The sequence below is a fragment of the Festucalex cinctus genome, chromosome 6 (genome assembly GCF_051991245.1).
Source record: "Festucalex cinctus isolate MCC-2025b chromosome 6, RoL_Fcin_1.0, whole genome shotgun sequence".
NCBI lineage: Eukaryota > Metazoa > Chordata > Actinopteri > Syngnathiformes > Syngnathidae > Festucalex > Festucalex cinctus.
The window spans coordinates 14,161,617-14,177,762 of record NC_135416.1 but is presented as its reverse complement, the minus strand read 5'-3'; the positions used below and the strand labels follow the sequence as shown (position 1 = coordinate 14,177,762).

Here is a 16,146-nt window from a genome sequence, read left to right as displayed (position 1 = left end):
ATCCACTCAAAAGTGCATTGAGGTATAAATGAAAGACAATGTGAACTACTACTTCAATACAAATGCCTAAAAAAAAAAGTGCTTTCCTGCTTTTTAAGTTGTGTAAAGATGAACATGTAAACATTAAAGTTTCTCAGAGGTACAAAAAAAAAAAACCCTCAAGTGCTTTTCTGCTTTTTAACTTGTGTAAACATGAACGTGTAAACATTAATGGGATCGTTCGGCTTTTTTAACATGAATCTCAATTTGATCCTCACCTCCCGTGTGTGCGATCAGCACTGACTTCTTTCTGACAGCGTTCGGTGACACCAGTTCTGGTTCGACGTTGGACGAGAAGAAAATAAAAAAAGAAAATAGTCCAGCAAGATGGCTGGGGTCTCGGAAATAAAGCGTTTTTCTTCTAAAAACTATTTGTTTTCAAAAGCGTGATACATTTCCATCACAATACTCTTTTCTGAATAAAGTCAGACGCCATTACCGCCAGCCACTACTTTTTTGTTCGTTCGTTCGTATCACTGCGCGACGCCCTGTAGAACGCTAACCGACGCACTGCAGCCAGCTAGCTGATACTTCCGCCTCAAGTTGTTTGCCTTTTCGGAGCAGGTCTGATGTCATGAAGAGGTGGGTTGGTCAGCTCAGCCATGCTTGTTGTTGTTTTGAATCTCGAGGCGTGAGTTGTGGATGTGTACTCTCGGTCTGTCCCAAAAAGCGTCCCGAAGACCGCGCGCGCTACTGCGTTTCAGTTCCGCGTACTTTTCGCTCGTTTCGCTTCCCTTGGCATATTTATATAATCGGAATTTGGACGTTTGTGAATCGTTCTCGATTGTTCCACGGCCGAATCGTGAATAATCTAAGAATCGGAAATTTTGCACACCTCTAACCTTCATATCGTGATAATATCGTATCGTGATGTTTGGATATCGTTAGATCCCAAATAAACATCAGTGGTAGCGATACGTGGTATCCAAAAGGTGGTCAGGAATTGGGCTGGGCCGGCGGGCTTAAGTCAAAATGGCAGGACCGATTATTTCTGTCAATCCAGCCCTGCTCACCTCCATATATTATCATACAAGATGATAAATCAGTGAACTAAACGAGTCACAAGAGAGAGCAGAATGGAGGAGACATGACGATCAGGGCAAATACAGGAGGTTCAAGATGACAGTGAGACGAGGGGAGCCCAGATGTCATAACACTGTGACAATATCTTCAATGCAAACTCATGAGCTTGCAATGTTGGTAAATCTACATATCCACCAACAATACACAATCTGTTGGTGTTAACATGCAGTTTGGGAGCTTTAGTAATCAGGCCATAAATTTCATTTTGGGGAAAGATTTGAAAAATTTAGATTATGTAGAAACTGATCAAAGCATTATATTTTCAAATATAACGAGAACTATTAAAAAGTTTGAAGTTACGACAGGAAAAGTGCTGTGTCATGTACTTTTTCACGGTTATAATTTATGGGCTTTTCAATGACTCCCTTGTCAGGGAGATGTTTAAGATCCCTGCATGTCCCTCTCGCTTGCTCACTCGCTCACTCTCTCTCACTTGCTGTGCCCCTCTCTCTTTTATTCTCCCCACCCTTCACTCATTCCATCAGGTTCCCTCACACATGCAGCCTGTGTGAGAGGATGAGACAGAGGACAAGTATGACAGGGAACAGCATCAGCACCACTGACAAGGATCTCCCACACTGAGAGGGGACAAAAAGTGAGGAAGTGGAGAGAGAGAGAGAGAAGTTTTTTTAAGGAGAGGGAGGAATAACAAAGGAGAGCTGGGGGACTTTTTCCTTTCACTCTTTTTTTTCCTTTTTTGCCCATTATTGCTCTCTTCCTTTTCACCCATTTCTCTTTTCCCCCCTTTTGCTTTTCACTCCTTTTCTCATCTTGGTTGTTCTCCCAGCTCCCGCCGTGGGGTCTCAGCTCTCCGTCACCCTCCCCCCTTCCCTTGCTCCCTACCTCCCCCGGGCCTTGCTTGGAGCCTCCAGGCTGCTGCGCCGCAGGAGGATGTCTCGCAGGGAGTCTCCCCCGCCGCCCTCGCCAGAGCAACTGCTTGGAGTGGGGAGGCGGGCCGTGGATTGCGACGACCGTCCGGAGCGGACCGAGCCGCTGTCGGATGCCGAGAGGGAGATCATCCAGGACACTTGGGGGCACGTGTACAAGAATTGTGACGACGTGGGGGTGTCGGTGCTCATCAGGTGAGTTCTGTCAACAGGTGAAAGCCTCCAAATATGTGCTCAACTTATATCGCATTTCTTGTGAGCACTTTGTTAACTTTAGGATGCTCTAATTCTAAATCGGAAAAACGGTAGAACTGGAGTAAATGATTATTCTCTCACACATGATAATAATTTTAGGTTTAGGAGTTCCTATACTACAGCTGTGACGTTTTTGTATAGACATTGCAATGCCTCGTAGTCGAGCAGCAGTCTAATCTATGCTTGGCGAGAAGTAATGCAAATACTAAGCCGTTTTACTTATTGAGATTTTGCAGGTATTTGTAGTAAATATATATATATATATATATATATATATATATATATATATATATATATTATTATTTTTTTTTTAGATGACTTTTGCTTTCACCCACTACATTTTTATTTTAAAACATTGAACCTTCTTCTTCTTGCTTTGTCAGAACAGGTTTGTTGTCTTTTTCAACCTCCATGTATGACAATGTAAATACAGTAGATAGATAAACATTCATAGGCGTGTTTAGCCCATTTTTAGGGGTGCTGGAGCACCCCAAAAGAAAATCAAAGTACCCCCCCCCCAAAAAAAAAATAAAAAAATAGATTCTTGGTGTTATTTTTTATTGTGTTCTATAGGTTGAAACTTATTTTAACAGCAAACTGTAGTGCGCCCCCTTTTTGTTTAAAAATAAATAAATAAATGGTTTGATCCACACAATTCCAAGCTACGTCACAAACGCATCACAACTTAAAATGACGGTGTGCAGCGGAGGACAAGAAGAAGGCGAAAACGCCCCTTTAAAACTTGGAGATCTGAGTTGCGAAGTCGGGGGGAAAAAAAGGACCCCAACATCACCAACCGGCTTCAATCTGATGTCGCTCGACAATAAACAGACCATGTATGGCACAACTTATTTTACAGTAATTAGAAACATCTTTATTACATTGACTGACTATTGACTATTCAAAGTAACTTCACGTAACCCAACGTGATTTAGACTGACTGCGTTACCCAGAAGAACAAACAATTTATCGTAATCATCCATCTTTGTTTACATTTGACTTGAACGCTTTCAGGTCGGAAGTGTGACAAGGTAGGTAGGATTTAGGATCAATCTGACTTCCCACCTTCCTCGAAAGCAGCATCAACTTGCTGAAAGGAAACTCTGCTCATTGAAAAGCAATGGACTTTGGATTGTAATTTGATCTGTGAAGATGAAATGTCATTTGACTACGATAACCAACTGCTTGGTATTCATGCGTGCAAAAGTAATACAAATACGTCGTTTGTTTTCACCAAAATATCAGAAATGCCAGGATGTTGGGAATTGTCAATAGAGCTGACTGTACCTGCTCATCATATGTGAAAGTGTCAGTGTACATTGCTTTAAAACATGGATATATCAAATTTCCCATTTTCTACCACTCACTAATTATTTGTAGTAAATGCATAAAACCCAGAGCTTCTGTCGTTCATAAATTGAAAAAGAAAACATACGGATAAGATGTATTTCTTCAGTTGTTATAATTAGGCTACCTACTTTGGCATTTTATGTTAGTCGGTTCACACGTTAGCATAGCTTAGCAGGTAAAGGAGCTTGTTTACCTGCCGGTTGAGTGGTAGCACCTACTGGCTAAAGCTAAACTGTGGCATGGATTTTACTTTCTGGAACTGGATTTGACACCTCTGCACAGAACGCAGCAGTGACAGTCGGATGTCTGCTTGGGGTGCTGGAATGTAGCGCTGCACACTGGTTGTAAATATTGCATTGATGAGGAGCTGCAGTACTGCGTGTTTTCAACTTTTAATGACTATCAATGAGTAAATATTTGTGTGCCCTAGAGTGGAAGTGCATCATGAATTTAAATCAGAACGAAACAACTTCACTCATCAATACCTATGCAGTGCTTTTCTGGCTCATCTTAAAGTAAATGTACATATATTTTCAAACAGTTTTATTTTATTATCAATATTTTATTTATTTTTTTTACTTGATGAAAGTAAAGTACATGGGTGGTGGGGAAGAGCCCTATCCTTTAAAAAGGGAGGTGTTACGTTATATTATAGTACATTGCAATTTATCTCATTGTATTGTTTATGTTTGTTTATATCAGCTTTTCTTCACTCAACAAAGAAAGGCTGGATTTTTGGTTTTGCAGAGCTAAACGGTCAATGTCACACTCAGAAAACCCTTGAAGGATTGCTAAAATGGACAGCCAACCGCAACCAAGAAAAAGTGATCGGAGTGAGACAAACTGATTTCCAGTTTGGGGTTGACAAAATCCCCGAGGGGGAAAGACGAAAGGGCAGGAAGAACATTTATGTGTGTGAGCGTGTGTGTGTGGGGGTGTGCAAGTGTGTGTTGGTGTGCGTGGTCTTATCTGCAGGTGACAGAAATAGGCCTACGTATTGGCACTTCTCTCTTCACTAGCTAGTCGTCTCTTTCTTTTAAACACATTTTGTCCTCCTTAAAGAAAATATAATTAAAAGATAGAAGAAGATCTTCTATTCAAAATCTCAATTGGTTGTGAGGAACGCTAAAATCAATTAAGTCAAAGCTGTAAAGCAGATTACATACTGTATTGAGGAATTATTGCAGGAAGGGTGATTGCTATTTTAATGATTTATGTATCTCTTTCTACATCATTAACTTAAAGCATAAATATTAATTAATTTGACCTTAAAATACAGAATAAAATCAAATCAGTGACATACTGGCTTATAATAAAGTAAATGCAACCATACAAAGCTGTTTTCAGCGCATGTATAAATTGTTCTGCACACTAAATCAGACCATGTTTATTTCATGATGTGATGTTAGTGTTAAAATTCATTCCTTTAGATTAGTGATTCTCATTGACTTTGAAAATGTAGTACTGGTTACCACCACTAGCGGCAGTATGTATGCGACAGAATTACTGCCTAAGTAAAGTTCACTTGTACAGTATATTTAACTTTTAAGTTAAATAAATGCATTTCCATTTAGTTTAGTAACTTCGTTGCATGTGAAATTTTAATGCAACTTTTTTTTGTGCAATAACTGAGTCATCATTTAAAATCCCTGGGCAGTATCTTATTTTGAAATGACTTGGTCAGAACCATCAAAAAGCCGAAAACGGGTCACAATAATGCCTAAAGCCCTTCGGCCCTGGGCATTATCTTAATGGGTTTTAAAGTAAGTTTTATCAAATATAAATTTGGAAGAACGCTTTTTGTTGTACACTTGCTGGTAGTGTCGACAACAACCGTCTTAGATTCTTTAGCTACTATACAATACAAAAAGGAAAATTACAATAATGTACAAAGAAAAATCATAAAAAATGTACTTACACAAATCAAACACAAAATGCTTATTAAAGGGCAAGGCACAAAAAATGGAAACAGAAAGTGAATGCAAAAAATGTTGAAATAATTAGCTAAAAAAAAAAAAATGCTTGCAAAGCAAGTGCAAAGAAACAAATCAGCTTATTGGTACTTACAAAAACAATGAACCAATGAACAAGTTCAAGGCAAAGCAAGGTAACGAGGAACAGGTTGTCTTGACTAACAACCAGAAAACAGGTGAACAAACAAACAATATGACAGCAAATGAGCAGCTTCAGCTACCTTTTAAAGCCGATCAGTAACAGGTGCATCGATGGAGGACCCGCCCACTGGCAATTAGGCTAGACTTGAAGGAAAAAACAAAAAAACACAACAGGCCTGAGTGCAGAGACATGACGCTTGAGCACCCCTAAAATTAGGCTAGAAACGACTAGAGCATTGCTCCACTCGCGTTCACCATGTGATGGTCAAAGACTGTAATTATCAACAGCTGACTGACAGTTCCTCGGTTACCTAACAACCAGAGGCTGACCCGGAGGTCGCAGCCTTGCACGGTTGACATGTTATTGCCGAGAAGCTGAGAGATCAGTGCACAGCAGCCACCGTGGGCACGAAGATTTTTTTTTTTTCCCTTCACTTTGATGTCGCTCCATCTGCTCGGATGCACGGAGCAGCGAAACAGTGGCAGTAGCTTCGGTCCATCTCAACAATGCGTACAAATGCAATTGCACCACTGAATGAATACGATCTCCTCAGGCACATTTGACAGACTCGAGTTGTATTGTTGAAAGGGCATTTTGCAGTACAGTGCAGTTGAATTAGAACTGAAATATGATCCTTTTCATCACGCTACATGACGTTAAAGAGATCGGTCATCATCCGCAGGCTATTCATGTTGATAAATGGACAATTTTAGGGTGTTATTTACATTTGAAATTGTTATTAGGTGGTTATTCAGACTGTCTCTTTGTCAATATGTTCTCTGTGACATGAAACGTTTCTGCACATAATTTATCCCTCTTTCATGATTTTGAAAACTGTTTTGAGCAAACAATACAAATCAATACTTCAGAAGCAATTCATTCAGTCTTGATTTGCAATTGAACTGCTTTGTACTCCAGACTGCTTCATTTTGGTCAATCTGGTCTTGTTGTTAATGGAGGACCAAAACTGTCAAAATTCAAAATAAATAAATTACTAAATAAATATATCAATGGCTAAAAGTGCAAATAGAAATGGATATAAAAATAATAATAATAATGCAAAAATTACATACAAAATAGAAATGGTATGGTATGGTATATATATATATATATATATATATATATATATATATATATATATATATATATATATACACACACACATAAATAAATACATTTGTATTTAATTTTTTAAATATATTTTTATATATGTTTTTATTTTCACTTTTAGTGATTTATTTATTTATTTAGTCATTTATTTCTTTTGAATTTTGGCAGTTTTGGTCCTCCATAGTTGTTATGTTTCAGTTCATATGTATCTGATGCACCGAGAAATGAGGTATCAAATATGACGCAAGTACCGCTTTTCCTTATCTTTATCAAGTTTATTATAGTTAGGAAATATTACTCTGAGTAAGGTGCATTTGTTCTTCAAATCACCTTTCTAAAAGTCTGCAACTTTTAAATAGTTAATGTGCAGAAAAAAAACATCATTGTAGATTCAACAGTAAAACCCAAGGTTGTTCACACTGCGGTAAATAATTAGAAAAAGCCTCCCACTCTGATTCAAGTATGATTAACAAGTCACGCTAATGGTGCCCATTTGACTTTAATGGATTCATTTGAATGCAGAAGCAGGTGCAAGGATGAGTTCGGAGCTCTCACACAGGGACAGAATGTTCTCTGGCTTGCTTCGGTAACACAAGACAATATAGAAATGAAACATACAGAATTAAATATTAAGTGGCTGTGACCTGCAGCCAAGTGTTTGAATATGTTTCAAATTTGCATTCATTTAATGTACGGTAATTCCATTTTATTAAAGGTCTGTCAAGCTATTGACTGATCTGGGAAAAGTGTAGTGAACAACAACTCAAACTTAATATCTGTCCAAACAGGGTAAAAAAGCTCCTATACATTTATTTTCCATCACTGAGGATAAAAGTGTGTCCATATCGTGACAGCTGGTAGTGCCAAGCTAAAAATGCTATAGGCAAGCGGAAGCCTTCCTTGGCCTGGCATGACAGAATCTGGTGAGTGTATATGCATTTTTATCAGCGCTGCCCAGGGCCAAACTCAAACTGGGAAATAATTGTATCCACAATTTTGGCCAGCGTGAGCAATGACAAGATTGAAATGAGGTCAAAGTACAGTAGTAAGCAAATAGCTTGTGATTTTAAGGCTCTTGTAAGCATTTTACATAATTATGTGACCATTTTGCAACTTTATTGATGAAAATGAAATGGCTGAATCATTTACACATCGGCATTTAGCCATGAGATTCAATTAGTTGGATGCATCTAAACTTACAAAGCTCTGCAGTACGCTGAGCACAATTGACGCACTACAAATTCCAGTTTCCGCATTCCACTTAAGGATTATGCCATACTATGCATTTAAATGCCATATTATTTGGATTGTAACCCCTCTATGAAGTACGATTTTAACTTTTGCTAAATTTACATTTTTAATTCAATTAGGTTTGGTCGTATACTGTAGTTTTGTCAAAGTGGGTTAATTAGTTATCAGCAGTTTGATCAAACTGTAATGCGTTGGTTAGCCATATGTAGCCATCAAATGTATCTCGATGCACTTTTGGATTGTGTTTATCTTTCTTTTCTTTTTATCTTTTCTGACTTTTTCACTGGTTTCCTGACCGTCTGAACCTCACGACTCTGGCGAGACTCAAGTATCCGGTTAAGGTGAAGGGTAATGGGATTTTTATTAGGTTTTAGGTGAATTAATGAGTATAAATTTACACGTACTTGCACGCACGCACGCGCATACGCGCACACGCACGCACACAAACGCACACCTCCACGTAAAAAAAAAACAAAAAAAAGAGAGCAATGATGATGAGACGTTGAATCGATAAGACTACCGAATGTACAATTCTGAGCTCTCTCTTCTTTGGGGGGGGTGAATGGATTGTGTTTGGGAAAATAGAAATAAATAAATGGTGCTGTAACCCAAGGCAGGCCCATGGCCATTTCAGTGGAAAAGGCAAAATAAGTGAGTGAGCTAGCACAAGTACAGAAAGTTAAGGATGACAAATGAATGTAGGTCAACATTTCAGCCCTGACTCCCAGGATGCCCTCATTAACTGATAGCTCCAGGTAACAAAACAAAACAAAAACAATCTATTTAATCCATATGTAGTAGTTTACTAAATAAAAAATTGAATACTAGCCACAGAGATTCCATCTGATTTTTCACATGAATCAAACCAATGACGTTTTGTTGTTCAATTTTTTTTTTCCCAGGTTCTTTGTGAACTTCCCATCAGCCAAACAGTATTTCAGCCAGTTCCAGGACATGGAGGACCCTGAGGAGATGGAACGAAGCAGTCAGCTTCGACAACATGCCCGCAGGGTGATGAATGCCATCAATACTGTGGTGGAGAACCTCAATGACCCGGAAAAGGTGTCGTCGGTGTTGGCCCTGGTGGGGAAAGCTCATGCTATCAAACACAAGGTGGAACCAATGTATTTTAAGGTAGGAATGAGCTCATCTTTCCAACAACAGGTCTTTGTTTATCTATTGTTATTATATTGAGAATGCTAATATTACTGGTATTTGAATTAAGATTTGATCAACAAAAGTACTTGTCAATTTAATGTACACTCTCCGCACAGAGGTACTAGAAAATTCCCGAAAGACTGGAACAAATTCAAGTAAATTTCATAATGAACGATTCAACCTACCTATTAAAATAACTTCACCTTTGATTATTTTGCAATAGAATGTGCAAATTCTTTATTATGAAGGTAATTCAATCATAGAATCCACTTGTGTCCGTTACTTGTTGATTGCCATGAAGACAAATCAAACAAACTACCAAGCGAAATGCTCGACATGTAGCGTTTCATTTCCCCCATATACATACTTGCATAATTACCAATCAGAAAATCAACCATGCATCTCTCTTCATACGATTGAAGACACTTACTTCCTCTCTTCACGTCTTTTCAATATCAGCTTCATAAATGCAGCAGCACAGAGAGCACATCAGCACCATTGAAGCCACCGGCACCCGATTGGCTACGGTGCTCTAATTAATTCAGAATTCAGGAATGAATCATGACATTCATTTATTTATTTTTTTACATCTAAATTGTATGTATGAAATCTAATCATATTCAAACGTAAGCACAGAAAATACAGTGTTTACATGTACCAGCATTTTTACAAGTGAGCATTTGAAGTATTTGAACATGTGACTGATCTGTTGCTCAGGTGTTGCTTTTTAGATTGTTTGCTTAAACACTAGATACTGTTGTGCTTGTTTTTTTTAATTTTTGTGTTTCGCCTGTGAAAACTGCATTTGTTGTTAAGCAAACATGAAGACGAGAGGGCTGTCTATGGGAGAAAAGTAAACCATTTTGAAGCTGAGAGAAGATGGAAAATTGATCAGAGCTTTTATCAAAAGTTATTCACTTTAACTTAATAATGTCTGTTCAATTACTTTTGTTCACTTGAAAAGTTGGTGGGTTCAAACAAAATGTGCTTTTTTTCTGAGTGGTTTAATACATCTAGATGTAAACACTATGAAATAACTTTTGTCTCCTAATCGTCTTTTGAGCTGAAATGTCTTCAATACATAACAAAAACAAAGGAATTGACCTTGTCATTACAACACTTTTGGAGGGGACTGTATTCATACATACTGTATTTACAAGTGGCCAGCCGGTTGATTTGTTTCATTCCTGGTTTTAAGAGTGTTAAATGATACTCTTGTTCCAAAATAGAGACTGAGAGTTATTTCATAAGCCCTGCCATTATTTTTAAATGATGTGAAAATGGGCCATTGAAGAATATAAAAAGCAGCAAACGGCAATACAAATTACTTTCAGGCTTTCTGATCATAGAATAAAATATAGCAAGGGCATGCACCTGCATGTGAAATGAAAGGAGATAGACTGTGCTGTCAACAGAATCATTTCTGCTGCTGATTTACATTCGCGTATTACATCATCTAGCTCATGTCCCTTGATGCACATATGGCCCACGTCTTTACTTCAGCGTATTGTCCTCTCTAGTGTGTGATTCTCATTCGCATTGTGTTTCCTGTCCACCTTGTACTTTCATGTTTCACCATCGTGGATATTTTCAATTCTCACCTGTCTCGCCCACCTTTCTGCAACACTGAATTGGGCTCATGATTTCCTGCCTCAGCTCTACTCCTACCTTACTTTAATAATCTTATTACCTTGACAGCCTCATTTGATTCTCTTTGCAGCTCCCTGTTGCTCATATTTAGGCCAGACTGTATTTGTACTTTATGTTTACATGAGGTTTGTCAGAAAAGTTTCAGGACTGGGTTACAAAAGATACATTTCACAAATTGGAAGTGTTGAAAATTGGAGTGTTCCAGAGTTACATTTTTGGGAGTTTATTTTAACTCCCAAAGTGTAATTTTAGTACAATGGTGTCCAGATTAGGTATTATTTCACACAGTTGATCACCTCGTGATGAACAAAAACAGGGAAAACAAATGTGTCTGATAAGAGTTACGTGTCTACCCCTGTCGCGTTAATATTAAAGGGAAAGTCAACCTTAAACATTTGTTGACAATAATATGTTATATTAATATTACATTTGTGGAATATGAGTTATGAAGCAAAATCCAGCCGTCTTCATCCATCTCGGGGGGCGGCCATTTTGCCACTTGCTGTCGACTGAATGCTGCATTCGAGGATGGTCGGAAGTCGGAAATAAATATCCGAGTTGAAACTTCCCAGTTCCGACCTCAAAGCGTTTGAGGTGAAAGTAAACAACCAAAATGACGGATAGTGATAAATTGTTTTTTATTTTGGTCCTCAAAACTCAATTTGACCTCTAGGAAACTTACCTTTTTGCAATTTTGCTTCATTTATTGTTTTAATCTTATTTCATAAACATTCCATACAGTTAAGTAGTTAACCGTATAATTTCATGCAGATATAGCGGCAATACTGTCACGTGCATTGCGTTACATGACATTCTGGTGAATATTTATGAATGAAGAAAGCTATCTAGTTTTATACTCAAGTAAATTGTGTTTTGCCATTCAGAGTGACGTCACATTGTAGTCCGCCGGTGAAGTCGGGGTCCTTGTTTTTTTCCGACTTTGCGAGTGGAATTTCCGAGTTCATTTGAACTCGGATATTTCCGACTTCCGACCATCCTCGAATGCAGCAGAAGATGACACCACAGTTGCTCAGTGTTTAGACAACGACCAATCACAGCTCACCTGTTTGTTTGTTTTTTTAAGTGTTGATATGAACTCTTTTACGTACTAAAATCAACCCCACGAGAGTCAATTAAGCCTCTGACATTTTGCGTTGCATACCAAATTACAGATACTGAGCGGCGTGATGCTGGAGGTGCTGTCTGAAGACTTCCCGGAATTCTTCACGGCAGAAGTGCAGATGGTCTGGACCAAACTCATGGGTGCCGTCTACTGGCATGTGACGGGGGCGTACACAGATGTGGGCTGGCTCCAGGTCTCCAGCTCGGCCGTGTAAAGGGTCAGTGTGAAGAAAATGTGTAGAGGGTTTCAGTGGACTGGAAAAAAAAAAAATAGAATGATGTTTTTCCTCATTGTTCATGCTCAAGTTTTGCAAGCAAGATTTCTCAGACATGGATGAGGATGATATGATAAGTAACATATTCATCCACACAACTGCTCCGCTTATTTGAGTGACATTTGGGTGCTGGGGATTTTTTTTGTTGACTTTTTTTTTTGTTCACTAAATTCCCTGGATAACCCCTAACAATGTAGGCTGGCAACATCTGCAAACACTAATGACCTTTAAGTTCAACTAAGTGATGGTTGGGTATGTATTTTAGCCCCCAACGGGTAATAGTAATTATCCAGTCAGCTGTCAACTGTTGCCAACCACACAAGGGAAGCAAAAGCATGACTTCAAGCAATTATAGTCCAGCAGGGGCAGCCCCTTCCCAATTTCTTGCCCACATAATTTCCCCTTTGCTCATCTTGTACATGTCAAGCACTTTCCTCCGAGACCAAATTTCAAGAATCAAGTTTAGGATAGTTCCCACGATTTGATGTCTCTAAGATAACCTCCACATGATGAAACTGTTTGGCGCTTTAAGACATTTTTCTTGTTAAAAAAACTAAAACATAAATGGAACTCATTTTGTTCCCTGAAATAATTTATCTGTCTGGTGAGCAAGCAGATTTTTTCGCCAGACAAACTATTGATTCTACATGAAAAGTCAATACAAAGTATAGCAAATCTATAATGCTAGCTGGGAAAATGTTGCAAGCCGCTCATTTAAGAGCAAACAACATAAAATGTAATTAACGCAGACAATGGTTTCTGCCAAAATCATTTCTACTGTTAAAAAGCTCAACAAAAGATGACAACCACATCAATAACATCAGCAAAATAGAATATTTTGCTTTGTTTTGGCACATGGGTGTAACAAAAATTCATCTGTGCACTTTATTCCTAAAATGCTTATAAATGGAAATAAACAGTTATGACAAATAATCTACTAAACGTAGCTTTTCTATGCCAAACTTTTTTGTTTTAATCCAAAGGCCCATAAATGCATTGTGGAGGGGCGGGGTCATGTGGGAATCTGCTAAGAGAGATGCATCCTCGAGTCACATTTTGTATGTTTTGTATGAATACACCTCATGTTATTTTGAAAGTAAAATATGTATAAGACAGGGAATGATGGGGGCAGTCATATGTTTTGGGACCATGGAACTGCTGACTGTTATTTGTTTTTTACTCTTTCTGTCCTGTAATCCTCAGATTTTAAGGGGCCGTGCTCCTCTTTGGCTCTATATCGATGAATTATGTGCTCTAAATATCTGATTTCAACTGTGTCATACAAGTGAACCGTGTGCAAGTGTACATGTACTCTTCTGCCTTCGCAATTCACTTCCACATCAATCTGTTTCCGCACCAAAGAGGGCTGTTCACTCGTTTTGGTGAAGTGCTTTACATTTTATTCACTCTCTTTGGACAAACACAGCGACACTGAGAAAATAAGATGGAAAATGTCCGCAGGTGGGCGCGATCAGCAGCCACGCATGTACACGCTGCACGGGCAGTTCTCCCCTTTGCTAATATTTACAAGCCTGTCACTTAGTTTACCTCATCAGAGACGCATGCCGCATTAAAGGCTCCATTAAGGGCTTTAAAAACTCTTTTGGAGGTCTCGGAAACAGAGCGCATGTTCTAACAAGATTTTGTAGTAAAGCTACAACAGATCTAGCAAAGAATTGACATTATTGTGTCTTGAAAAGACTTACTAAAAATCACATGCCTCACCCATCTAACCCCGTGAAATAACAATATATCGCAATTTTGCATGCACTGCCATTCATAGTCGCCAGCTGTCTATTAAATTCCCAAGCATACACTGCAAATCTGCTTAGGATGGACATTTGATCCAATCTTGAGCTCGCATCTGCTTCACTGATGTCCTGTTTCTCCTATTCGACCCTCGTTGCTATCAGCATCTGGCATTTACCGGGAGGCAATGAGTCGCCGCTCCTCCTCAGCTGCTCGTTCATCTACTTAACGTAACATCCCATTGCCTCGCTAACGAGCGTCTTCCCTGAGAGCTGTAACACTTTTAAAAATGGCCGTACGCTGTCATCCGTCATACGCTTTTATTCGTTGGCAACACTTGCTCATAAACGCCCTTTCCAATCACTTAAAACAAATTACATTTAGTTTGTAGGCAATAATGAATTGGAAGATGGAAAGAAAGAACTGCAAATTATCTGGTTTCAATTCGGGCTCAGACTCTTATTTCCTTCAAATGACCATTTCTGGCATTCAGATTTCAGCCTAATGTGCTGTCATGTCAATCTAATCTACGCTTCAGAATCCGTACTGCTAACTTAAATCATCAAGCGAAGTGTTTGACCAATAAGATTCAAAATTCATCTTCACAAGATCAGCAGATCTATATAATAAAAACTTTCTTATGGTAGAATCAAGTCATTTTCAACATAGAGATGATAAAACCCAACAACTGCTGGTCATAAATGATCCATCCGCCTTTGGCTAGATTCATTGGTTCATTACCGGTAGTAGTAATAAAAAAAAAATAAAAATAAAAAAAAAAACACACCCCATTGCTGCTCTGACCTTTTGTGGCTTTCAATTCGCATCACGTTCTCACTCATTAACACACACAAACACGTAGATAAAAGATACATCCCTTTTTCACATTCTCTCACACACACTTGCGATTGTGCATTCAATTAACGGACTCGAACATGTCCACGCATGCCAAGTATGCCACGGCACTTAATCCAACATATACTTAGAAAAGATAACGACACATCTAACACGCTTGCTCTCTCACGCCTTGTAAAGCTCATCACGGTATATACGTGGAAATATTTGTTTTCTTGTGAAAATATTTTGCCAATCAGTTGTTGAAAGTGCAGACTTAATTATATTTTTCTAAGTATATCTCTGATAATGATTTGACATATTTGAATACTATATTCTCATGTCATTGTGTATTACGTTGTCGGTGGGAGCAAGTGCAGTGGCTTTGTCGTGTTTCAAGCATGTTTGCACATCTTGCCACAAACTCGTACCTCTGTAGACGTGGTGAACATGAAAATGGTCAATAAAATGCACTTGAACATTTGTCTGTCATGTTTTGAAATCAGTTTGACAAACAGCGTAGCACAATGCAGTTCTTGTGACAAACAAAAACATACAGTAAATGTGAAATTTACTGTAATTTGTGAAACACGGCAACAAAAGTACAAAAGCAGGATTACCATGTACTTCATGTACATGTACATGTACTTCAACTTTACATTAACCGATAACCTCCTATAAAGAAAAGAATTAGCAATGTTACTGTCTCTATGTACATATCACACAAACACCAATCAGTAAATAAAACAATGAGCCTCCTCACTGACTTAATGAGACAAGTAGAGAGCACATAAGGGAACGGAAGGAGCTTTATTGGTGGAAACAAAAGGAACGTGACCGAAACTGACAGAACTGTTGTGCGGTGTGATGAATTCAGCCACTAGTTTCCCTGAGTGAACGTATTACGTTCGAACATACTCGCAAATACGTTCGAACATTCTCGTAAATACGTTCAAGCGTATAGTAAATTCTATAGAGTACATTTTACTGTAAGCAGAGTCTATTTGGTCCCACTCTAAATAGAGTCAAATTTACACTTGGAAGAGAGTAAAATATTCAGAGTACATTTTACTCAAAAAGTATTTTTTGTGTGTACGGTATGTACGTGACAATTTGCCTATCCCATTAAAAAAAAAAAAAAAGTTATACAAGGGTTGAGGAACAAACTCCTCACCTTCAGCTTGGGAGACTGCCACTCTACCACCTGAGCTAAGCAACTCCTACTGTTTGCTTATATCCAAAAGGAGACAAAGATTCAAAAGCTTATA

General features: G+C 38.5%; 1 protein-coding gene across 6 annotated transcripts in view; it reads left to right on the top strand.

Moving 5' to 3' along the window:
- The window catches only part of cygb2 (cytoglobin 2), a 40,219-nt gene extending 24,887 nt beyond the window's left edge, over positions 1–15,332 (top strand). For 3 of the 6 annotated variants that reach the window (XM_077524397.1, XM_077524398.1, XM_077524396.1), the window contains 3 exons: positions 1,608–2,204; positions 8,993–9,224; positions 12,071–15,332. In XM_077524397.1, the coding sequence (XP_077380523.1) occupies positions 2,014–2,204; positions 8,993–9,224; positions 12,071–12,235 (588 nt within the window). In that variant the 5' untranslated portion in view covers positions 1,608–2,013 and the 3' untranslated portion in view covers positions 12,236–15,332. The remainder of the gene's footprint in view (positions 1–1,607; positions 2,205–8,992; positions 9,225–12,070) is intronic. The other 3 variants (XM_077524394.1, XM_077524395.1, XM_077524399.1) reach the window with 2 other exon arrangements.
- The last annotated feature ends 814 nt before the right edge of the window (positions 15,333–16,146 follow it).